The sequence below is a fragment of the Pseudophryne corroboree genome, chromosome 1, assembly GCF_028390025.1.
Source record: "Pseudophryne corroboree isolate aPseCor3 chromosome 1, aPseCor3.hap2, whole genome shotgun sequence".
In the NCBI taxonomy this organism is placed as follows: Eukaryota; Metazoa; Chordata; class Amphibia; order Anura; family Myobatrachidae; genus Pseudophryne; species Pseudophryne corroboree.
In genome coordinates, this window is record NC_086444.1 from 1,080,476,485 (window position 1) to 1,080,502,031 (window position 25,547).

At 49.3% G+C, this 25,547-nt stretch overlaps 1 protein-coding gene across 2 annotated transcripts in view; it reads right to left on the reverse strand.

Moving 5' to 3' along the window:
- UCHL1 (ubiquitin C-terminal hydrolase L1) overlaps positions 1 to 25,547 on the reverse strand; it is an 84,422-nt gene that overhangs the window by 55,320 nt on the left and 3,555 nt on the right. For both annotated transcript variants that reach the window (XM_063921018.1, XM_063921020.1), the window contains one exon: positions 22,130 to 22,258. In XM_063921018.1, the coding sequence (XP_063777088.1) occupies positions 22,130 to 22,258 (129 nt within the window). The remainder of the gene's footprint in view (positions 1 to 22,129; positions 22,259 to 25,547) is intronic.

Genomic DNA, 25,547 nt, shown 5'->3' on the forward strand with positions numbered 1-25,547 from the left:
GACACACAGGGAATGCTCTATACGAAGACAGGACCCACTAGCCCTTTGGGGAGACAGAGGGAGAGTCTGCCAGCACACACCAAAAAGCGCTATATATGACAGGGATAGCCTTATGATTAAGTGCTCCCTTATAGCTGCTTTTATATTAATATATTGCCATTTATTTTGCCCCCCCTCTCTGTTATACCCTGTTTCTGTAGTGCAGTGCAGGGGAGAGACCTGGGAGCCTTCCTGACCAGCGGAGCTGTGACAGAAAATGGCGCCGTGTGCTGAGGAGATAGGCCCCGCCCCTTTTTCGGCAGGCTCGTCTCCCGCTATTTAGTACATTTAGGCAGGGGTAAATATCTCCATATAGCCTCTGGGGCTATATGTGAGGTATTTTTAGCCTTTTTAAAGGTTTTCATTTGCCTCCCAGGGCGCCCCCCCCCCAGCGCCCTGCACCCTCAGTGACTGCCGTGTGAAGTGTGCTGAGAGGAAAATGGCGCACAGCTGCAGTGCTGTGCGCTACCTTAAGAAGACTGCAGGAGTCTTCAGCCGCCGATTCTGGACCTCTTCTTGCTTCAGCATCTGTGAGGGGGCCGGCGGCGTGGCTCCGGTGACCATCCAGGCTGTACCTGTGATCGTCCCTCTGGAGCTTCATGTCCAGTAGCCAAGAAGCCAATCCATCCTGCACGCAGGTGAGTTCACTTCTTCTCCCCTCTGTCCCTCGTTGCAGTGATCCTGTTGCCAGCAGGAATCACTGTAAAATAAAAAACCTAAGCTAAACTCTCTAAGCAGCTCTTTATGAGAGCCACCTAGAATTGCACCCTTCTCGGCCGGGCACAAAAATCTAACTGGAGTCTGGAGGAGGGTCATAGGGGGAGGAGCCAGTACACCACCTGACCTGTAAAAGCTTTACTTTTGTGCCCTGTCTCCTGCGGAGCCGCTATTCCCCATGGTCCTTTCAGGAACCCCAGCATCCACTTAGGACGATAGAGAAAATAAGAATTTACTTACCGATAATTCTATTTCTCGTAGTCCGTAGTGGATGCTGGGAACTCCGTAAGGACCATGGGGAATAGCGGCTCCGCAGGAGACTGGGCACAAAAAGAAAGCTTTAGGACTACCTGGTGTGCACTGGCTCCTCCCCCTATGACCCTCCTCCAAGCCTCAGTTAGGATACTGTGCCCGGACGAGCGTACACAATAAGGAAGGATTTTGAATCCCGGGTAAGACTCATACCAGCCACACCAATCACACAGTACAACTTGTGATATGAAACCCAGTTAACAGCATGATAACAGAGGAGCCTCTGAATAGATGGCTCACAACAAGAACCCGATTAGTTAACAATAACTATGTACAAGTATTGCAGACAATCCGCACTTGGGATGGGCGCCCAGCATCCACTACGGACTACGAGAAATAGAATTATCGGTAAGTAAATTCTTATTTTCTCTGACGTCCTAGTGGATGCTGGGAACTCTGTAAGGACCATGGGGATTATACCAAAGCTCCCAAACGGGCGGGAGAGTGCGATGACTCTGCAGCACCGAATGAGAGAACTCCAGGTCCTCCTCAGCCAGGGTATCAAATTCATAGAATTTTGCAAACGTGTTTGCCCCTGACCAAGTAGCTGCTCGGCAAAGTTGTAAAGCCGAGACCCCTCGGGCAGCCGCCCAAGATGAGCCCACCTTCCTTGTGGAATGGGCTTTTATTGATTAAGGCTGCGGTCATCCTACCGCAGAATGCGCCAGCTGAATAGTGCTACAAATCCAGCGCGCAATAGACTGCTTAGAAGCAGGAGCACCCAGCTTGTTGGGTGCCATCATGATAAACAGCGAGTCAGTCAGTTTTCCCGACTCCAGCCGTCCTGGAAAAATAAAATTTTCAGGGCCTTGACTACGTCCAGCAACTTTGAATCCTCCAAGTCCCTAGTAGCCGCAGGCACCACAATAGGTTGGTTCAAGTGAAAACCTGAGACCACCTTTGGGAGAAACGGAGGACAAGTCCTCAACTCTGCCCTATCCATATAGAAAATCAGATAAGGCTTTTACATGACAAAGCCGCCAATTCTGACACACGCCTGGCCAAGGCAAAGGCCAACAGCATGACCACTTTCCACACGAGATACTTTAGCTCCATGGTTTTAAGTGGCTCAACCAATGCGACTTTAGGAAATCCAACACCACGTTGAGATCCAAAAAGTGCCACAGGAGGCACAAAAGGAGGCTGAATATGTAGTACTCCTTTAACCAAAGTCTGAACTTCAGGCAGTGAAGCCAGTTCTTTCTGGAAGAAAATAGACAGCCGAAATCTGGACCTTGATGGACCCCAATTTGAGGCCCAAACGTCACCCCTGCTTGCAGGAATCAATATAGTTGAAATTCCTCCGTCGGGGCCTTCATGGCCTCCCACCAAGCAATAAATTTTCGCCAAACGCGGCGATAATGTCTTGCGGTGACATCCTTCCTGGCTATGATCAGGGTAGGGATGACTTCCTTCGGAATACCCTTTTCCTTTAGGATCCGGTGTTCTACCGCCATGCCGTCAAATGCAGCCGCGGTAAGTCTTGGAACAGACAGGGTCCCTGCTGCAGCAGGTCTTGTCTAAGCAGCAGAGGCCAAGGGTCCTCTGCCAGCATCTCTTGAAGTTCCGGGTACCAAGCTCTTCATGGCCAATCTGGAACCCCGAGTATGGTTTTCACTCCTCGCCTTCTTATTATTCTCAGTACCTTGGGTATGAGAGGTAGAGGAGGAGACACATAAACCGACTGGTACACCCACGGTGTCACTAGAGCGTCCCCAGCGATCGCCTGAGGGTCCCTTGACCTGGCGCAATATCTTTTCAACTTCTTGTTGAGGCGGGACGCCATCATGTCCACCCGTGGTCATTCCCAACGGTTTACCCGCATTTGGAAAACTTCTGAATGAAGTCCCCATTCTCCTGGGTGTAGGTCGCCCATCGGAGAATCCTTGTGGCTTCTGCCATCGCCATCCTGCTTCTTGTGCCGCCCTGTCTGTTTACATGGGCGACCGCTGTGATGTCGTCCGATTGGATCAGTACCGGCTGGTTCTGAAGCAGGGGCCTTGCTTGGCTTAGGACATTGTAAATGGCCCTTCGCTGCAGAATATTTATGTGAAGCGAAATCTCCTTGGAAATTTCTTCCCTGTGTGACTGCACCCTAGCCCCGAAGGCTGGCATCTGTGGTCACCAGGACCCAGTCCTGTATTCCAAATCTGCGGCCCTCTAGTAGATGAGCCCTCTGCAGCCACCACAGCAGCGACACCCTGTTTCTTGCTGACAGGGTTATCCGCTGTTGTATCTGTAGATGGGACCCGGACCATTAGTCCCACTGGAACGTCCTTGCGTGGAGTCTTCCGAATGGAATTATGCTTCGTACGAAGCTAACATTTTTCCCAGGACTCGTGTGCATTGATGTACCGACACCTGTCCTGGTTATAGGATGTCTGACGAGAGGACAACTCCTCGGCTTTTTCCACTGGAAGAAACACTCTTTTCTGGTCTGCGTTCAGAAACATTTTCAGGAACAGAAGACGTGTTGTCGGGACCAGCTGTGACTTTGGAATATTGAGAATCCAGTCGTGCTGTTGTAACACTTCCCGAGAGAGTGCTACCCCCACTACCAACTGTTCTTTGGACCTCGCCTTTATCAGGAGATCGTCCAAGTACGGGATAATAAAAACTTCCTTCTTGCGAAGGAGTATCATCACTTCTGCCATTACCTAGGTAAAGACCTTCGGTGCCGTGAACAACTCCACCGGCCGCGTCTGGAACTGAGTGACAGTCCTGTACCACATATCTGAGGTACTCCTGGTGAGGAGGGTAAATGGGGACATGCAGGTACGCATCCTTGATGTCCAGGGAGACCCTGTAATCCCCCTCGTCCAGGCTCGTAATATCCGCCCTGAGCGATTCCATCTTGAACTTGAATCTTCTGATATAAAAGTTCAAGTATTTTAATTTCAAGATGGGTCTCACCGAAACGTTTTGGTACCACAACCACTGTGGAATAGTAACCCCTTCCTTGCTGAAGGAGGGGCACCTTGACAATCACTTGTTGTGATTATAGTGTTGAATATCCACCAACACCGTCTCCCTGGCAGAGGGAGGTGCCGGTAAGGCAGATTTTAGGAAACGGCGGGGGTAAGAACGTCTCGAACTCCAGCCTGTACCCCTGAAATACTACTTGAAGGACCCAGGGATCCATGTGAGAGAGCCCACTGTCCGCTGAAATTTCTGAGATGGGCCCCCACCGTACCCGGGTCCGCCTGAGCAGCCCCCGCACCATGTTGTGGACCTACCGGATGCAGGGAGGATTTGGGCTCTTGGGAACTAGCTGTGTGTTGCAGCTTTTTCCTCTACCTTTGCCTCTCGGCAGAAAGGATGAGCCTCTAGCCCTCTTGCTTTTCTGGGGCCGAAAGGACTGTACTTGATGATACGGTGCTTTCTTTTGTTGTGGGGTAGCCTGTGGCAAAAAAAAAAAAAAAAAAATCGATTTCCCAACAGTAGCTGTGGAAACGAGGTCTGAAAAACCATCCCCAAACAGTTTTACCCCCTTATAGGGCAACTTCCATGTGCCGATTCGAGTCGGCATCGCCTGACCATTGCCAAGTCCATAACCCCCATCTGGCGGCAATGGACCTAGCACTTATTTTTTATGCCAGCCGGCAAATATCCCTCTGTACATCACGCATGTATAAGACCACGTCTTTTATATGCTCGTTATTCAGCAAAATATTGTCCCTATCCATAGTTATTTTCCGACAGGCAATCTGACCACGCAGCGGGAGCACTGCACATACATGCCGAAGCAACGGCTGGTCGCAATATAATGCCCTAGTGTGTGACTATATCTTATAGGGTAACCTCCTGCTTTCTATCAGCAGGTCCCTTTAGGGCTGCCGTATCCGGAGACTGTAGTGCCACCTTTTCTGATAAGCGTGTAAGCGCTGTATCTACCCTATGGGGTGTTTCCCCGCGTGACCTATCCTCTGGCGGGAAAGGGTACGCTGCCAATAACCGTTTTAGAAATCATCAATCTTACCAGGGGAAGACCACTCTTCCTCACACACCTCATTTAATTTCTCAGATGCAGGAAAAACTACTAATAGTTTTCTCTCACCAAACACAATACCCTTTTATGTGGTACCTGGGGTATAATCATAAATGATTAATACATTTTTCATTGCCTCAATCCTGTAACGGGTGGACCTATTTGGAGGGTACACCAGTCTCATCGACGTCGACACTGGAGTCAGTATCCGTGTCGACATCTGTGTCTGTTATCTGAGGTAGCGGGCGATTTTAGAGCCCCCCATGACATTTGAGACGCTGGAACAGGCACAAGCTGAGTAGCCGGCTGTTCTGTGTCGTCGACCTTTTATGTAAGGAGTTGACACTTTCACGTAATCTTTCCATAAGTTCAACCACACCGGTGTCGACCCCGCAGGGGGTGACAACATATTTACAGGCATTCGCTCCGCCTCATTATCCTCCACATACCTGTCGACACAGCCGTACCGACACACAGCACACACACAGGGAATGCTCTGATGGAGGACAGGACCCCACAAAGCCCTTTGGGGAGACAGAGGGAGAGTATGCCAGCACACACCAGGCGCTATATATCACAGGGATAGCACCTATAAAAAAAGTGTTTACCCTTATAGCTGCGCATATTTATTTATACATTTACATATTATATATATATATATATATATATATATATATATATATATATATATATATATTCTCATGGGAGCCAATATGCCTTTTTTTATGACAATAATTAAGTTTTTATTGTACAGAAACAAACGATATTTATCCTAAGCGTTCGTTATTGACACATCCTTCTAAAAATTCATATAAAACAATATTACAATCTTATACATAAATTACAGTTGGATGTGAGGATTTTACAGCCAGGTGATCACAGTCAGAACTCGAAATGGATGCATCTCCAACCAGATGTTTGTGATAAGGACTTTGTTAACCAGACGTTGCAAAGGGTTTTGCAACGTCTGGTTAACAAAGTCCTTATCACAAACATCTGGTTGGAGATACATCCATTTCGAGTTCTGACTGATCACCTGGCTGTAAAATCCTCACATCCAACTGTAATTTATGTATAAGATTGTAATATTGTTTTATATGAATTTTTAGAAGGATGTGTCAATAACGAACGCTTAGGATAAATATCGTTTGTTTCTGTACAATAAAAACTTTTAATTATTGTCATAAAAGGCATATTGGCTCCCACGAGAATCCATTTCTATTTGTAATCTACTTTTAATACCTTATCTGACAGAGGGTATTTCTTGTTGGTTTGAGACTAGAGGTATAGCGCAAGATATTAGGGTTGATTTTTTGACATACATACTGCGCCTAAATTGTGCCCCCCCCCCTCTCTTTTTAACCCTTTCTGTAGTGTATTAACTGCAGGGGAGAGCCAGGGAGCTTCCCTCCAACGGAGCTGAGGGAAAAATGGCGCCAGTGTGCTGAGGAGAGCTCCGCCCCTTTTTCGCAGACTTTTCTCCCGCATTTTTATGGATTCTGGCAGGGGTTAATGTACATCCATATAGCCCTGGGGGTTATACGTGATGTATTTTTGCCAGCCAAGGTGTTAATATTGTTGCTCAGGGCGCGCGCCCCCCCCCCCCCCCCAGCGCCCTGCACCCATCAGTGACCGCAGTGTGAGGTGTGCATGAGGAGCAATGGCGCACAGCTGCAGTGCTGTGCGCTACCTTGATGAAGACTGATGTCTTCTGCCGCCGATTTTCCGGACCTCTTCTTGCTTCTGGCTCTGTAAGGGGGCCGGCGGCGCGGCTCTGGGACCGGACTCCGAGGCTGGGCCTGTGTTCGATCCCTCTGGAGCTAATGGTGTCCAGTAGCCTAAGAAGCCCAAGCTGGCTGCAAGCAGGCAGGTTCACTTCTTCTCCCCTTAGTCCCTCGATGCAGTGAGCCTGTTGCCAGCAGGTCTCACTGAAAATAAAAAACCTAAAACTAACTTTTATCTAAGAAGCTCAGGAGAGCCCCCTAGATTGCACCCTGCTCAGTCGGGCACAAAAATCTAACTGAGGCTTGGAGGAGGGTCATAGGGGGAGGAGCCAGTGCACACCAGGTAGTCCTAAAGCTTTCTTTGTGCCCAGTCTCCTGCGGAGCTGCTATTCCCCATGGTCCTTACGGAGTTCCCAGCATCCACTAGGACGTCAGAGAAATACCCCCTAGATTTTTCTTTAAGTACATTTTAATAGTAACACTAAACTTAGTAATAAGAAAAAAAAATAAGAATTTACTCACCAGTAATTCTATTTCTCGTAGTCCGTAGTGGATGCTGGGAACTCCGTAAGGACCATGGGGAATAGCGGGCTCCGAAGGAGGCTGGGCACTCTAGAAAGATTTATGACTACCTGGTGTGCACTGGCTCCTCCCACTATGACCCTCCTCCAAGCCTCAGTTAGGACACTGTGCCCGGACGAGCAGACATAATAAGGAAGGATTTAGAATCCCGGGTAAGACTCTTACCAGCCACACCAATCACACCGTACAACTCGTGATACTATATCCAGTTTGACAGTGAAAACAACTGAGCCTCCCAACAGATGGCTCAACAATAAACCTTTAGTTAACAATAACTAATAACAAGTATTGCAGACAATCCGCACTTGGGATGGGCGCCCAGCATCCACTACGGACTACAAGAAATAGAATTACCGGTGAGTAAATTCTTATTTTCTCTGACGTCCTAGTGGATGCTGGGGACTCCGTAAGGACCATGGGGATTATACCAAAGCTCCCAAACGGGCAGGAGAGTGCGGATGACTCTGCAGCACCGAATGAGAGAACTCCAGGTCCTCCTCAGCCAGGGTATCAAATTTGCAGAATTTTGCAAACGTGTTTGCCCCTGACCAAGTAGCTGCTCGGCAAAGTTGTAAAGCCGAGACCCCTCGGGCAGCCGCCCAAGATGAGCCCACCTTCCTTGTGGAATGGGCATTTACAGATTTTGGCTGTGGTATGCCTGCCACAGAATGTGCAAGCTGAATTGTACTACAAATCCAGCGAGCAATAGACTGCTTAGAAGCAGGAGCACCCAGCTTGTTGGGTGCATACAGGATAAACAGCGAGTCAGATTTTCTGACTCCAGCCGTCCTGGAAACATATTTTCAGGGCCCTGACAACGTCTAGCAACTTGGAGTCCTCCAATTCACTAGTAGCCGCCGGCACCACAATAGGCTGGTTCAGGTGAAACGCTGACACCACCTTAGGGAGAAATTGGGGACGAGTCCTCAACTCTGCCCTATCCATATGGAAAATCAGATAAGGGCTTTTATATGATAAAGCCGCCAATTCTGACACTCGCCTGGCTGAAGCCAAGGCTAACATGACCACTTTCCACGTGAGATATTTCAGATCCACGGTTTTTAGTGGCTCAAACCAATGTGATTTTAAGAAACTCATCACGTTGAGATCCCAAGGTGCCACTGGAGGCACAAACGGGGGCTGAATATGCAGCACTCCTTTTACAAAAGTCTGAACTTCAGGTACTGAAGCTAGTTCTTTTTGAAAGAAAATCGATAGAGCCGAGATCTGTACTTTAATGGAGCCTAGTTTTAGGCCCATATCCACTCCTGCTTGCAGGAAATGCAGAAATCGACCTAGTTGAAATTCCTCTGTTGGGGCCTTATTGGCCTCGCACCATGCAACATATTTTCGCCATATGCGGTGATAATGCGTTGCCGTAACATCTTTCCTGGCCTTAATAAGCGTAGGAATGACTTCTTCCGGAATACCCTTTTCCTTTAGGATCCGGTGTTCAACCGCCATGCTGTCAAACGCAGCCGCGGTAAGTCTTGGAACAGACAGGGCCCCTGCTGTATCAGGTCCTGTCTGAGCGGTGGAGGCCACGGGTCCTCTGAGAGGATCTCTTGAAGTTCCGGGTACCACGCTCGTCTTGGCCAATCCGGAACCACGAGAATTGTGTTTACTCCTCGCTTTATTATTCTCAATACCTTTGGAATGAGAGGCAGAGGAGGGAACACATAAACCGACTGGTACACCCACGGTGTCACTAGAGCGTCCACAGCTATCGCCTGAGGGTCCCTTGACCTGGCGCAATATCTTTTTAACTTTTTGTTGAGACGGGACGCCATCATGTCCACCTGTGGTTTTTCCCCAACGGTTTACCAGCATCTGGAAGACTTCTGGGTGAAGTCCCCACTCCCCCGGGTGGAGGTCGTGTCTGCTGAGGAAGTCTGCTTCCCAGTTGTCCACTCCCGGAATGAACACTGCTGACAGTGCTAGTACATGATTCTCCGCCCATCGGAGAATTTTTGTGGCTTCTGCCATCGCCATCCTGCTTCTTGTGCCGCCCTGTCGATTTACATGGGCGACTGCCGTGATGTTGTCTGACTGGATCAGCACCGGCTGGTGTAGGAGCAGGGATTTTGCTCGACTTAGGGCATTGTAGATGGCCCTTAGTTCCAGAATATTTATGTGAAGGGAAGTCTCCTGACTCGACCATAGTCCTTGGAAGTTTCTTCCCAGTATGACTGCCCCCCAGCCTCGAAGGCTGGCATCCGTGGTCACCAGGACCCAGTCCTGTATTCCGAACCTGCGGCCCTCTAGAAGATGGGCACTCTGCAGCCACCACAGTAGAGACACCCTGGTTCTTGGAGACAGGGTTATTAAGCGATGCATCTGAAGATGCGATCCGGACCACTGGTCCAACAGGTCCCACTGAAAGATTCTGGCATGGAACCTGCCGAAGGGAATTGCTTCGTAAGAAGCTACCATCTTTCCCAGGACCCGTGTGCAGCGATGCACTGATACCTGTTTTGGTTTCAGGAGGTCTCTGACTAGAGATGACAACTCCCTGGCTTTCTCCTCCGGGAGAAACTTTCTTCTGGACTGTATCCAGAATCATACCTAGGAACAGTAGCCGTGTCGTCTGAACCAGCTGTGACTTTGGGATATTCAGAATCCAGCCGTGCTGGTGCAGCACCTCCTGAGATAGTGCTACTCCCACCAACAACTGTTCCTTGGACCTCGCTTTTATTAGGAGATCGTCCAAGTACGGGATAATTAAAACTCCCTTTCTTCGAAGGAGTATCATCATTTCCGCCATAACCTTGGTAAATACCCTCGGTGCCGTGGACAGTCCAAACGGCAGCGTCTGGAATTGGTAATGGCAATCCTGTACCACAAATCTGAGGTACTCCTGGTGAGGATGGTAAATGGGGACATGCAAGTAAGCATCCTTGATGTCCAGGGATATTATGTAATCCCCCTCGTCCAGGCTTGCAATAACCGCCCTGAGCGATTTAATCTTGAACTTGAATTTTTTTTATGTACGTGTTCAAGGATTTCAAATTTAGAATGGGTCTCACCGAACCGTCCGGTTTCGGTACCACAAATAGTGTGGAATAATAACCCCGGCCCTGTTGAAGTAGGGGTACCTTGATCATCACCTGCTGGGAATACAGCTTGTGAATTGCCGCTAGCACCGCCTCCCTGTCTGAGGGAGCAATCGGCAAGGCAGATTTTAGGAACCGGTGGGGTGGGGACGCCTCGAATTCCAGCTTGTACCCCTGAGATACTATTTGCAGGATCCAGGGATCCACCTGTGAGCGAACCCACTGATCGCTGAAATTTTTGAGGCGACCCCCCACCGTACCTGGCTCCGCCTGTGGAGCCCCACCGTCATGCGGCGGACTTGGAAGAAGAAGCGGGGGGAGGACTTTTGCTCCTGGGAACCTGCTGTTTGTTGCAGCCTTTCCCCCCTACCTCTGCCTCTGGACAGAAAGGACCCGCTTTTTCCACGCCTGTTTTTCTGGGTCCGAAAGGACTGAACCTGATAAAACGGCGCCTTCTTAGGCTGTGAGGGGACATGGGGTAAAAATGCTGACTTCCCAGACGTTGCTGTGGAAACTAGGTCCGAGAGACCATCCCCAAATAATTCCTCACCCTTATATGGTAACACTTCCATGTGCTTTTTTGAATCTGCATCTCCTGTCCACTGGCGAGTCCATAAGCCTCTCCTAGCAGAAATGGACAATGCACTTACTTTAGATGCCAGTCGGCAGATTTCCCTTTGTGCATCTCTCATATATAAGACTGAGTCTTGTATATGGTCTATGGTTAACAGGATCGTGTCTCTGTCTAATGTGTCAATATTTTCTGACAGTTTATCTGACCACGCAGCAGCAGCACTGCACATCCAAGCTGACCTAAGTATAATGCCTGTGTGTATATACAGACTTCAGGATCGCCTCCTGCTTTCTATCAGCAGGTTCCTTGAGGGCGGCCGTATCCGGAGACGGTAGTGCCACCTTTTTAGACAAACGTGTGAGCGCTTTATCCACCCTAGGAGGTGTTTCCCAACGTGACCTATCCCCTGGCGGGAAAGGGAACGCCATTAGTACCTTCTTAGGAATTACCAATTTTTTATCAGGGAAAGCCCACGCTTCTTCACACACTTCATTTAATTCATCTGATGGGGGAAAAACTATGGGTAGTTTTCTCCCCAAACATAATACCCTTTTTAGTGGTACCTGTATTTATAGCAGAAATGTGTAACACCTCTTTCATTGCCTCAATCATGCAGTGAATGGCCTTAGTGGGCATCAGGTTAGACTCATCGTCGTCGACACTGGTGTCAGTATCAGTGTCGACATCTGGGTCTGCTTGAGGTAGCGGGCGTTTTAGAGCCCCTGACGACCCATGCGACACCTGGGCAGGCACGAGCTGAGAAGTCGGCTGTCCCACATTTGGCATGTCGTCGATTTTCTTATATAAGGAGTCTATACGTGCACTCATTACTTTCCATAAGCCCATCCACTCAGGTGTCTGCCCCGCAGGGGGTGACATCCCTTCTAAAGGCATCTGCTCCGCCTCCACATCATTATCCTCATCAAACATGTCGACACAGCCATACCGACACACCACACACACAAGGAATGCTCCGAATGAGGACAGGACCCACAAAAGCCCTTTGGGGGGACAGAGTGAGAGTATGCCAGCACACACCAGAGCGCTATATAATGCAGGGACTAACTGAGTTATGTCCCCTATAGCTGCTATATATATATATATATATATATATATATATATATATATATATATATGCCTAAATTTAGTGCCCCCCCTCTGTTTTTACCCTGTTCTGTAGTGTAGACTGCAGGGGAGAGCCAGGGAGCTTCCTTCCAGCGGATCTGTGAAGGAGAAATGGCGCCAGTGTGTCTGAGGGAGATAGCTCCGCCCCTTTTCCACGGCCTATTCTCCTGCTTTTTCCTGGATTCTGGCAGGGGTATTTACCACATATATAGCCTCTGGGGCTATATATTGTGGTATTTTTGCCAGCCAAGGTGTTTTTATTGCAGCTCAGGGCGCCCCCCCCCCCCCCAAGCGCCCTGCACCCTCAGTGACCGGAGTGTGGTGTGCATGAGGAGCAATGGCGCACAGCTGCAGTGCTGTGCGCTACCTTGGTGGTGAAGACTGATGTCTTCTGCCGCCGTTTTTTCGGACCTCTTCTTGCTTCTGGCTCTGTAAGGGGGACGGCGGCGCGGCTCCGGGACCGAACACCAAGGACTGGGCCTGCGGTCGATCCCTCTGGAGCTAATGGTGTCCAGTAGCCTAAGAAGCCCAATCCGGCTGCAAGCAGGCGAGTTTGCTTCTTCTCCCCTTAGTCCCTCGCTGCAGTGAGCCTGTTGCCAGCAGGTCTCACTGAAAATAAAAAACCTAAACTATACTCTCTTTCTAAGGGCTCAGGAGAGCCCCTAGTGTGCATCCAACCTCGGCCGGGCACGAAATCTAACTGAGGCTTGGAGGAGGGTCATAGTGGGAGGAGCCAGTGCACACCAGGTAGTCATAAATCTTTCTAGAGTGCCCAGCCTCCTTCAGAGCCTGCTATTCCCCATGGTCCTTACGGAGTTCCCAGCATCCACTAGGACGTTAAAGAAAAAACAATTTGAGTGTTTGTGCAGCAACTAGTCAGTCATTTAAGAGTCTAGAAATATTTAGACTATATCAGATATAAATGAGCTGATCCATGCCACCAGTAGCTCACATACTAGATGAGCCCCAGTGATAGGATGCTGATTCACCATGATGGAACATTTTTTTCCCTGACCTCAGAGCACTGCAGTGTGCGACGGCCTAGCTCTACGAGGGCTGCACTTTGTCTAAACCAGTGGTTCTCAAACTCGGTCCTCAGGACCCCACACAATGCATGTTTTGCAGGTAACCCAGCAGGTGCACAGGGGTATTAATTACTCACTGACATTTTAAAAGGTCCACAGGTGGAGCTAATTATGTCACTTGCAATTCTGTGAGGAGACCTGCAAAACATGCACTGTGTGGGGTCTTGAGGACAGTTTGAGAACCTGTGGTCTAAACATTACAGCGCAATCAGTGATCGCAAAAACGCGCTATAGCACGTATTTTACCCGAACACAGCTCCTTAGGACTCACTTTTGAGAAATCAGTGGGTCACGCAGGACGCGCTATAATCTGCCTGTGCGTGACGCGCTATAATCTGCATGTGCATTCTGCAGTGTCTGCCCCCCCTTGATGTGAGACCAGACGCCGTAGCAGACGCCCACCCTCCTGCCCGCCCACTCGCTCTCTCTCCCACTCGCCTGCTTTGATCTCCGGTCCTGCTGTTCGTAGCACGCGATGGAGCGCTGCACCACCATGTCTCCTTTACACTGACTGAGACCCACTAAGCTGGGAAAACCAGAAAGCAGACGAACGAAAAATCCAGGCAGCCATAGACCACCTGCCGTAGCAGGGATAACCTCAGCAGTGAGAACATAGAGCAGCGCCGAAGCCTAACCATCGGCTTCAGTTAGCGCTGCTTGTGGAACGCTCCCCTAAAATGTGACAGAAAGGGCTCACGGCCCTGCAAAAGGCTACTGTATTTGAGATTCAGAGCCACAAATCTACAGCCAAACCACAGGAGGCTAAAGCAGGTACAAAAAGGCGCTTGCCTTGAAGGCATATGGTTAACGCGCCTGTGGACATTTAAAGGCACTCTTATCTTTATAATATATTTTTTTTAATGTTATTTATCTGTATGATATATATAAATTTTTGTATTGTGTAGAATTTTGTAAATATATATGTATTGTTTTTAGCAACAATCCGAGTTCTCACATATATACACAAGCACCGGGGTTAAAAGAAGAATTTACTTACCGATAATTCCATTTCTCATAGTCCGTAGTGGATGCTGGGGACTCCGTCAGGACCATGGGGAATAGCGGCTCCGCAGGAGACAGGGCACAAAAGTAAAAGCTTTAGGATCAGGTGGTGTGCACTGGCTCCTCCCCCTATGACCCTCCTCCAAGCCTCAGTTAGGATACTGTGCCCGGACGAGCGTACACAATAAGGAAGGATTTTGAATCCCGGGTAAGACTCATACCAGCCACACCAATCACACTGTACAACCTGTGATCTGAACCCAGTTAACAGCATGATAACAGCGGAGCCTCTGAAAAGATGGCTCACAACAATAATAACCCGATTTTTGTAACAATAACTATGTACAAGTATTGCAGACAATCCGCACTTGGGATGGGCGCCCAGCATCCACTACGGACTACGAGAAATAGAATTATCGGTAAGTAAATTCTTATTTTCTCTGACGTCCTAAGTGGATGCTGGGGACTCCGTCAGGACCATGGGGATTATACCAAAGCTCCGAATGAGAGAACTCCAGGTCCTCCTCAGTCAGGGTGTGCCCCTGACCAAGTATCAGCTCGGCAAAGTTGTAAAGCCGAGACCCCTCGGGCAGCCGCCCAAGATGAGCCCACCTTCCTTGTGGAATGGGCATTTACATATTTTGGCTGTGGCAGGCCTGCCACAGAATGTGCAAGCTGAATTGTACTACACATCCAACTAGCAATCGTCTGCTTAGAAGCAAGAGCACCCAGTTTGTTGGGTGCATACAGGATAACAGCAAGTCAGTTTTCCTGACTCCAGCCGTCCTGGAAACTATATTTTCAGGGCCCTGACAACATCTAGCAACTTGGAGTCCTCCAAGTCCCTAGTAGCCGCAGGTACCACAATAAGCTGGTTCAGGTGAAACACTGACACCACCTTAGGGAGAAACTGGGGACGAGTCCGCAGCTCTGCCCTGTCCGAATGGACAATCAGATATGGGCTTTTGTGAGACAAACGCCGCCAATTCTGACACTCGCCTGGCCGAGGCCAGGGCCAACAGCATGGTCACTTTCCCTGTGAGATATTTCAAATCCACAGATTTGAGCGGTTTAAACCAATGTGATTTGAGGAATCCCAGAACTACGTTGAGAGTACACTGGAGGCACAAAAGGGGGTTGTATATGCAGTTCTCCCTTGACAAACTTCTGGACTTCAGGAACTGAAGCCAATTCTTTCTGGAAGAAAATCGACAGGGCCGAAATTTGAACCTTAATGGACCCCAATTTGAGGCCCATAGACACTCCTGTTTGCAGGAAATGACCGAGTTGAAATTTCTTCGTGGGGCCTTCCTGGCCTCACACCACTCAACATATTTTCGCCACATGTGGTGATAATGTTGTGCGGTCACCTCCTTCCTGGCTTTGACCAGGGTAGGAATGACCTCTTCCGGAATGCCTTTTTCCCTTAGGATCCGGTGTTCAACCGCCATGCCGTCAAACGCAGCCGCGGTAAGTCTTGGAACAGACATGGTACTTGCTGAAGCAAGTCCCTTCTTAGCAGCAGAGGCCATGAGTCCTCTGTGAGCATCTCTTGAAGTTCCGGGTACCAAGTCCTTCTTGGCCAATCCGGAGCCACAAGTATAGTTCTTACTCCTCTACGTCTTATAATTCTCAATACCTTGGGTATGAGAAGCAGAGGAGGGAAGACATACACCGACTGGTACACCCAGTGTTACCAGAACGTCCACAGCTATTGCCCGAGGGTCTCTTGACCTGGCGCAATACTTGTCCAGTTTTTTGTTCAGGCGGGACGCCATCATGTCCACCTTTGGTCTTTCCCAACGGTTCACAATCATGTGGAAGACTTCCCAATGAAGTCCCCACTCTCCCGGGTGGAGGTTGTGCCTGCTGAGGAAGTCTGCTTCCCAGTTGTCCACTCCCGGAATGAACACTGCTGACAGTGCTATCACATGATTTTCCGCCCAGCGAAAAATCCTTGCAGTTTCTGCCATTGCCCTCCTGCTTCTTGTGCCGCCCTGTCTGTTTACGTGGGCGACTGCCGTGATGTTGTCCCACTGGATCAATACCGGCTGACCTTGAAGCAGAGGTCTTGCTAAGCTTAGAGCATTGTAAATTGCCCTTAGCTCCAGTATATTTATGTGGAGAAAAGTCTCCAGACTTGATCACACTCCCTGGAAATTTTTTCCCTGTGTGACTGCTCCCCAGCCTCTCAGGCTGGCCTCCGTGGTCACCAGCATCCAATCCTGAATGCCGAATCTGCGGCCCTCTAGAAGATGAGCACTCTGTAACCACCACAGGAGAGACACCCTTGTCCTTGGAGATAGGGTTATCCGCTGATGCATCTGAAGATGCGATCCGGACCATTTGTCCAGCAGATCCCACTGAAAAGTTCTTGCGTGGAATCTGCCGAATGGAATCGCTTCGTAATAAGCCACCATTTTTCCCAGGACTCTTGTGCAATGATGCACTGACACTTTTCCTGGTTTTAGGAGGTTCCTGACTAGCTCGGATAACTCCCTGGCTTTCTCCTCCGGGAGAAACACCTTTTTCTGGACTGTGTCCAGAATCATCCCTAGGAACAGCAGACGTGTCGTCTGAAACGGCTGCGATTTTGGATATTTAGAATCCACCCGTGCTGTCGTAGAACTACTTGAGATAGTGCTACTCCGACTTCCAACTGTTCTCTGGACCTTGCCCTTATCAGGAGATCGTCCAAGTAAGGGATAATTAAGACGCCTTTTCTTTGAAGAAGAATCATCATTTCGGCCATTACTTTGGTAAAGACCCGGGGTGCCGTGGACAATCCAAACGGCAGCGTCTGAAACTGATAGTGACAGTTCCGTACCACGAACCTGAGGTACCCTTGGTGAGAAGGGCAATTTGGGACATGGAGGTAAGCATCCTTGATGTCCAGGGACACCATATAGTCCCCTTCTTCCTGGTTCGCTATCACTGCTCTGAGTGACTCCATCTTGATTTGAACCTTTGTATGTAAGTGTTCAAAGATTTCCCATTTAGAATAGGTCTCACCGAGCCGTCTGGCTTCAGTACCACAATATAGTGTGGAATAATACCCCTTTCCTTGTTGTAGGAGGGGTACTTTGATTATCACCTGCTGGGAATACAGCTTGTGAATTGTTTCCAATACTGCCTCCCTGTCGGAGGAAGACGTTGGTAAAAGCAGACATCAGGAGCCTGTGAGGGGGAGACGTCTCAAATTTCCAATCTGTACCCCTGGGATACTACTTGTAGGATCCAGGGGTCCACTTGCGAGTGAGCCCACTACGCGCTGAAACTCTTGAGACGACACCCCACCGCACTTGAGTCCGCTTGTACGGCCCCAGCGTCATGCTGAGGACTTGGCAGAAGCGGTGGAGGGCTTCTGTTCCTGGGAATGGGCTGCCTGCTGCAGTCTTCTTCCCTTTCCTCTATCCCTGGGCAGATATGACTGGCCTTTTGCCTGCTTGCCCTTATGGGGACGAAAGGACTGAGGCTGAAAAGACGGTGTCTTTTTCTGCCGAGATGTGACTTGGGGTAAAAAAGGTGGATTTTCCAGCTGTTGCCGTGGCCACCAGGTCCGATGGACCGACCCCAAATAACTCCTCCCCTTTATACGGCAATACTTCCATGTGCCGTTTGGAATCTGCATCACCTGACCACTGTCGTGTCCATAACCATCTTCTGGCAGATATGGACATCGCACTTACTCTTGATGCCAGAGTGCAAATATCCCTCTGTGCATCTCGCATATATAGAAATGCATCCTTTAAATGCTCTATAGTCAATAAAATACTGTCCCTGTCAAGGGTATCAATATTTTCAGTCAGGGAATCCGACCAAGCCACCCCAGCGCTGCACATCCAGGCTGAGGCGATCGCTGGTCGCAGTATAACACCAGTATGTGTGTATATACCTTTTTAGGATATTTTCCAGCCTCTCAGCTGGCTCCTTGAGGGCGGCCCTATCTGGAGACGGTACCGCCACTTGTTTTGATAAGCGTGTGAGCGCCTTATCCACCCTAAAGGGTGTTTCCCAACGCGCCCTAACTTCTGGCGGGAAAGGGTATACCGCCAATAATTTTCTATTGGGGGAAACCCACGCATCATCACACACTTCATTTAATTTATCTGATTTAGGAAAAACTACAGGTAGTTTTTTCACACCCCACATAATACCCTTCTTTGTGGTACTTGTAGTATCAGAAATATGTAACACCTCCTTCATTGCCCTTAACATGTAACGCGTGGCCCTAAAGGAAAATACGTTTGTTTCTTCACCGTCGACACTGGAGTCAGTGTCCGTGTCGACCGACTGAGGTAAATGAGCGTTTTACAGCCCCTGACGGTGTTTGAGACGCCTGGACAGGTACTAATTTGTTTGCCGGCCGTCTCATGTCGTCAACCGACCTTGCAGCGTGTTGACATTATCACGTAATTCCTTAAATAAGCCATCCATTCCGGTGTCGACTCCCTAGAGAGTGACATCACCATTACAGGCAATTGCTCCGCCTCCTCACCAACATCGTCCTCATACATGTCGACACACAGCACACACACAGGGAATGCTCTGATAGAGGACAGGACCCCACTAGCCCTTTGGGGAGACAGAGGGAGAGTTTGCCAGCACACACCAAAAACGCTATAATTATACAGGGACAACCTTTATATAAGTGTTTTTCCCTTATAGCATTTTAATATATATATACATATCGCCAAATAAGTGCCCCCCCTCTCTGTTTTAACCCTGTTTCTGTAGTGCAGTGCAGGGGAGAGCCTGGGAGCCTTCCCACCAGCATTTCTGTGAGGGAAAATGGCGCTGTGTGCTGAGGAGAATAGGCCCCGCCCCCTTTTCGGCGGGCTTCTTCTCCCGTTTTTCTGAGACCTGGCAGGGGTTAAATACATCCATATAGCCCCCAGGGGCTATATGTGATGTATTTTTAGCCAGAATAAGGTACTATCATTGCTGCCCAGGGCACCCCCCCCAGCACCCTGCACCCTCAGTGACCGCTGCTATGAAGTGTGCTGACAACAATGGCGCACAGCTGCAGTGCTGTGCGCTACCTTATGAAGACTGAAGAGTCTTCTGCCGCCGGTTTCTGGACCTCTTCACTTTTCGGCATCTGCAAGGGGGTCGGCGGCGCGGCTCCGGGACGAACCCCAGGGTGAGACCTGTGTTCCGACTCCCTCTGGAGCTAATGGTGTCCAGTAGCCTAAGAAGCCAATCCATCCAGCATGCAGGTGAGTTCACTTCTCTCCCCTAAGTCCCTCGTAGCAGTGAGCCTGTTGCCAGCAGGACTCACTGAAAATAAAAAACCTAACAAAACTTTTCTAAGCAGCTCTTTAGGAGAGCCACCTAGATTGCACCCTTCTCGGCCGGGCACAAAAATCTAACTGAGGCTTGGAGGAGGGTCATAGGGGGAGGAGCCAGTGCACACCACCTGATCCTAAAGCTTTTACTTTTGTGCCCTGTCTCCTGCGGAGCCGCTATTCCCCATGGTCCTGACGGAGTCCCCAGCATCCACTTAGGACGTCAGAGAAATATTATTATTGTTTTAAGGTTGGCACAACAGGAGTACATTGTTTTTAGCTCTAACGGCAGCTCACAGATATGGGTAAATGTAAAAACAGTCAATATGGGGTAGTGGAGCGGTATGAGCACACTTTAGGTGCGTTATACTGCTCCTCCCCATGTATTAAGGCTGCGGTCCGGGCTCAGTGACACCCGTTATATTGGCGCTGCTATCAACCAGATAGCACACTGATATGTGAGGGCAATGTAAGAACGGTCAGCCGACACCTGCAGCTATCGATTTCGGCAGCTGCAGGTGGCGATGCCCATACACTACAGCAGGGACAGAGCTGTCCCTGGTTGTGGCGGGTGCCGGCTCTGGGACTGCACAGGGAATCTTTCATGAGTAGCAAGATCCCACACATGTGCACTGGTGCCAGCTGGGCAGGGAGACACAGCCCATCAGCACTAAGCTCAGGGGGGCATCGCCAGAAGTGGAATTTTTCATTCCCCCACTTCGGCAGACAAGATGTTACTACATTTTGTCGATGTCCCTTCCTGCTCGGTAATAAGTGCATTGTGCTGGCAAAATACATTTATCCCATAATTTTACACTACAGTATCTAAACCTAGGGGATGGTGAGAATTAGCTATACATATTTACATTCTGCTGAATTGCCATGGCACCTGTAGTGTCACCCCAGCCAATTGCCATGGCACCTGTAGTGTCTTCCTCCCTCCATGGCCTCCAGAAGAAACTCTGCAGTCTCCTCCTCCACTGGTGCGAGATGGTGCCTGTAGCCTCTGCTTAGCGATGCAAGATCTCTGCTGCCGAATGCCCCTACACGGTGCCAGCTCCCTGTTGCTGCCCACTCAGGATCTGCCGGGATCCTTGATGCACCGGTGCCCGTCTCTGCTGTGCCTGCACCACAGGGTGCCGTCACCTCAGCTGCTGCTCTGCTTGCTGCGGTGAGGTGCTCCTCACTGATTGCTGGTTTTAGGTGTGCCATTAGTTACACACTTATCCCTGAGGCTGCCATACCGCCAGTGCTGGTGTTACTGCAGTTTGCACTGACCCCCTGTGCTTCTGACTACTTCTCCAGCATTCAGAACTGCTGCACTCCCTACAGCAGCCAGCCCCCTTTCACCCCCTACCCTAAAGATAGACCCACAAGATCCCTTAGCCAGATGAGTGCCTATATTACCTTTGTACCCTAGCACATTTGCTGGGCACTATCATATACCTCCACACAAATTCTCTGCCTCCTGAATGTTTGGATATCAGCTGTCTACCCCTACCTTCCCCTAACCCACTCCTTGCCCCAGTTGCTATCTACCCTCCCTGCCCCAGTACTGCCAGTAGTACTGCCTGTTCTAAAACCCCACTCTGCACCAACTGCTATATGACCCTACCACCAGCACTACCTGCCCCATAACCTCTCCTTGCCACCCCCTTTATTTTCCCAGCTGCTATCTACCCTTATCCCCTCCCAACCCCCAGCATTGCCTGCCCCTAACCCTCTCCTTGCCCCCCCAGTACTGCCCCAGCTGCTAACTACCCTTATCCCCTCCCTACACCCAGCTCTGCATACCCATAACCCTCTCTTGCCCCCAGTACTGCCCCAAATGCTATATACACTTATCCTCTCCCTACCCCCAGCATTGCCTGTCATTAGCCACCTCTTTGCCCCATTATTGTCCCAGCTGCTTTCTACTCTTATCCCCTTCCTATTCCCAGCACTGCCTGCACCTAACCTCTACTTGCCTCAAAGTACTGCCCCAGCTGATATCTAGACTTATCCCCCTTCCTACCCTAATGACCACATGCCCTTACCACCACTATCCCCCCCCCCCCCTCTTCCCCAACTGCTCTCTGCCTAAACTGCCAGCTCAGCCCCAACTACGAGTGCGACTTCTCATGTGTAAGGCATATGGGGTGGCCTGATGCTATATGGGGAACTCAAAAGCATAATTTATGTGATGAGACCCAGAAAGTAGAGAAGGACCCCACTTTTTGAAAGTGAGGGGTCCCTGGGACCCACAATTTTTTTTGCTGACCGCGATCACTGGCAATGAGTAGACCCCTCACTAAGCCTACAGTGATGAGAACTGACAAAAGGCATTCTTCCCAAGCATCGCCAGAGGGGACCCATACCCTTATAGATACAGGGAGAAAAAAAAAAAATTTCACACGTAACATTTGACCATCAAAGTGAGGAAGGAACAGGACAACTGAATGTTCAAATACATCACACCCAAAAAACCCTACACCTTAAACTATAACTGCTGCAATGTCCACATTCTGGCAGCAATATAAAAGCTTCTGTGAAGTTTTGGAACTAGTATTCCACCACCCAGGAAGTGTGGAATACATAGCAAGCCTCTAAGTAGGCACTACTGTAGCCAGCAACTCTACTCCATGAAGGCTGCAGCCATACCTGTGAGGTGAGAGGGAAGAGCAGAAGCACCGCACAGATTGGGTGAGAGAGCGACTTAAGGTACTCATCCTCAAAACACAAGACATCCACAAATTTCCAGGTAGGATTAGCACCACCTTTATCCAGCAGCTGCAATGAGAGAACACGGTTACACAGCAAGACACGACGGTCTGAAGTCTTAGGGGGTCTATTTACTAAGCCTTGGGTGGTGATAAGAGTACCAGCCATTCAGCTCCTAACTCATTTTTCAAACTGGAACTTTATCTCCATCCAAGGTTTAGTAAATAGACACCTCAGATTAGTACAGCATTTTTAATCCAATACTAAATTCCAGTTTAACATCCATTTGTGGAATAAACTGCAAACATTAACCTGGCAAATAAATTGTGAAAATAAGAATTTACTTACCGATAATTCTATTTCTCGGAGTCCGTAGTGGATGCTGGGGTTCCTGAAAGGACCATGGGGAATAGCGGCTCCGCAGGAGACAGGGCACAAAAAAGTAAAGCTTTACTAGGTCAGGTGGTGTGCACTGGCTCCTCCCCCCATGACCCTCCTCCAGACTCCAGCCAGGTACTGTGCCCGGACGAGCATACACAATAAGGGAGGCATTTTGAATCCCGGGTAAGACTCATACCAGCCACACCAATCACACCGTACAACTTGTGATCTAAACCCAGTTAACAGTATGACAACAGAAAGGGCCTCTTAAAGATGGCTCCTTAACAATAACCCGAATTAGTTAACAATAACTATGTACAAGTATTGCAGATAATCCGCACTTGGGATGGGCGCCCAGCATCCACTACGGACTCCGAGAAATAGAATTATCGGTAAGTAAATTCTTATTTTCTCTATCGTCCTAAGTGGATGCTGGGGTTCCTGAAAGGACCATGGGGATTATACCAAAGCTCCCAAACGGGCGGGAGAGTGCGGATGACTCTGCAGCACCGAATGAGAGAACTCCAGGTCCTCCTTTGCCAGGGTATCAAATTTGTAAAATTTTACAAACGTGTTCTCCCCCGACCACGTAGCTGCTCGGCAGAGTTGTAATGCCGAGACCCCTCGGGCAGCCGCCCAAGATGAGCCCACCTTCCTTGTGGAGTGGGCTTTTACAGTTTTAGGCTGTGGCAGGCCTGCCACAGAATGTGCAAGTTGAATTGTGTTACAAATCCAACGAGCAATCGACTGCTTAGAAGCAGGTGCGCCCAACTTGTTGGGTGCATACAATATAAACAGCGAGTCAGATTTTCTGACTCCAGCCGTCCTTGCAATGTATATTTTTTAAGGCTCTGACAACGTCCAACAACTTGGAGTCCTCCAAGTCGCTAGTGGCCGCAGGCACCACAATAGGTTGGTTCAGATGAAATGCTGATACCACTTTAGGGAGAAAATGCGGACGAGTCCGCAGTTCTGCCCTATCCGAATGGAAGATTAGATAAGGACTTTTATAAGATAAAGCCGCCAATTCAGATACTCTCCTGGCAGAGGCCAGGGCTAGTAACATAGTCACTTTCAATGTGAGATATTTCAAATCCACCTTTTTCAATGGTTCAAACCAATGGGATTTGAGGAAATCTAAAACTACATTTAGATCCCACGGTGCCACCGGAGGCACCACAGGAGGCTGTATATGCAGTACTCCCTTGACAAAAGTCTGGACCTCAGGGACAGAGGCCAATTCTTTTTGGAAGAATATTGACAGGGCCGAAATTTGAACCTTAATGGATCCCAATTTGAGACCCATAGATAATCCTGATTGCAGGAAATGTAGGAAACGACCCAGTTGGAATTCCTCCGTCGGAACCCTCCGATCCTCGCACCACGCTACATATTTTCGCCAAATGCGGTGATAATGTTTCACGGTGACTTCCTTCCGTGCCTTAATCAAGGTAGGAATGACTTCTTCTGGAATGCCTTTCCCTTTTAGGATCTGGCGTTCAACCGCCATGCCGTCAAACGCAGCCGCGGTAAGTCTTGAAAAAGACAGGGACCCTGCTGTAGCAGGTCCCTTCTCAGAGGTAGAGGCCACGGTTCGTCCGTGAGCATCTCTTGAAGTTCCGGATACCAAGTCCTTCTCGGCCAATCCGGAACCACTAGTATTGTTCTTACTCTTCTTTGCCGTATGATCTTCAATACCTTTGGTATGAGCGGCAGAGGAGGAAACACATACACTGACTGGTACACCCAAGGAGTTACCAGTGCGTCCACAGCTATTGCCTGTGGATCTCTTGACCTGGCGCAATATTTGTCCAGTTTCTTGTTGAGGCGAGACGCCATCATGTCTACAATTGGTCTTTCCCAACGGTCTATTAACATGTTGAAGACTTCTGGATGTAGACCCCACTCTCCCGGATGAAGATCGTGTCTGCTGAGGAAGTCTGCTTCCCAGTTGTCCACGCCCGGGATGAACACTGCTGACAGTGCTATCACGTGATTCTCCGCCCAGCGAAGAATCTTGGCAGCTTCTGCCATTGCACTCCTGCTTCTTGTGCCGCCCTGCCTGTTTACATGGGCGACCGCCGTGATGTTGTCCGACTGAATCAACACCGGCTTTCCTTGCAGGAGAAGTTCCGCCTGGCTTAGAGCATTGTAGATTGCTCTTAGTTCCAGAATGTTTATGTGAAGAGACTTTTCCAGACTCGTCCATACTCCCTGGAAGTTTCTTCCTTGTGTGACTGCTCCCCAGCCTCTCAGGCTGGCGTCCGTGGTCACCAGGATCCAATCCTGAATGCCGAATCTGCGGCCTTCTAATAGGTGAGCCTTCTGCAACCACCACAGAAGTGACACCCTTGTCTTTGGTGACAGGGTTATTCGCAGGTGCATCTGCAGATGCGACCCTGACCATTTGTCCAACAGATCCCTTTGGAATATTCTTGCATGGAATCTGCCGAATGGAATTGCTTCGTAAGAAGCCACCATTTTTCCCAGGACTCTTGTGCATTGATGTACTGACACTTTTCCTGGTTTTAGGAGGTTCCTGACCAGATCGGATAACTCCTTGGCTTTTTCCTCTGGAAGGAAAACCTTTTTCTGAACCGTGTCCAGAATCATTCCTAGGAACAGCAGACGAGTTGTCGGGATTAAATGGGATTTTGGAATATTCAGAATCCACCCGTGTTGTCTTAGCACCTCTTGAGATAGTGCTAAAGCTGTCTCCAGCTGTTCTCTGGACCTTGCCCTTATTAGGAGATCGTCCAAGTATGGGATAACTAATACGCCTTTTCTTCGAAGAAGAATCATCATCTCGGCCATTACCTTGGTAAAGACCCGAGGCGCCGTGGACAATCCGAACGGCAGCGTCTGAAACTGATAGTGACAGTTTTGAACAATGAACCTGAGGTACCCCTGGTGTGCGGGGTAAATCGGAACGTGTAGATACGCATCCTTGATGTCCAAGGATACCATAAAGTCCCCT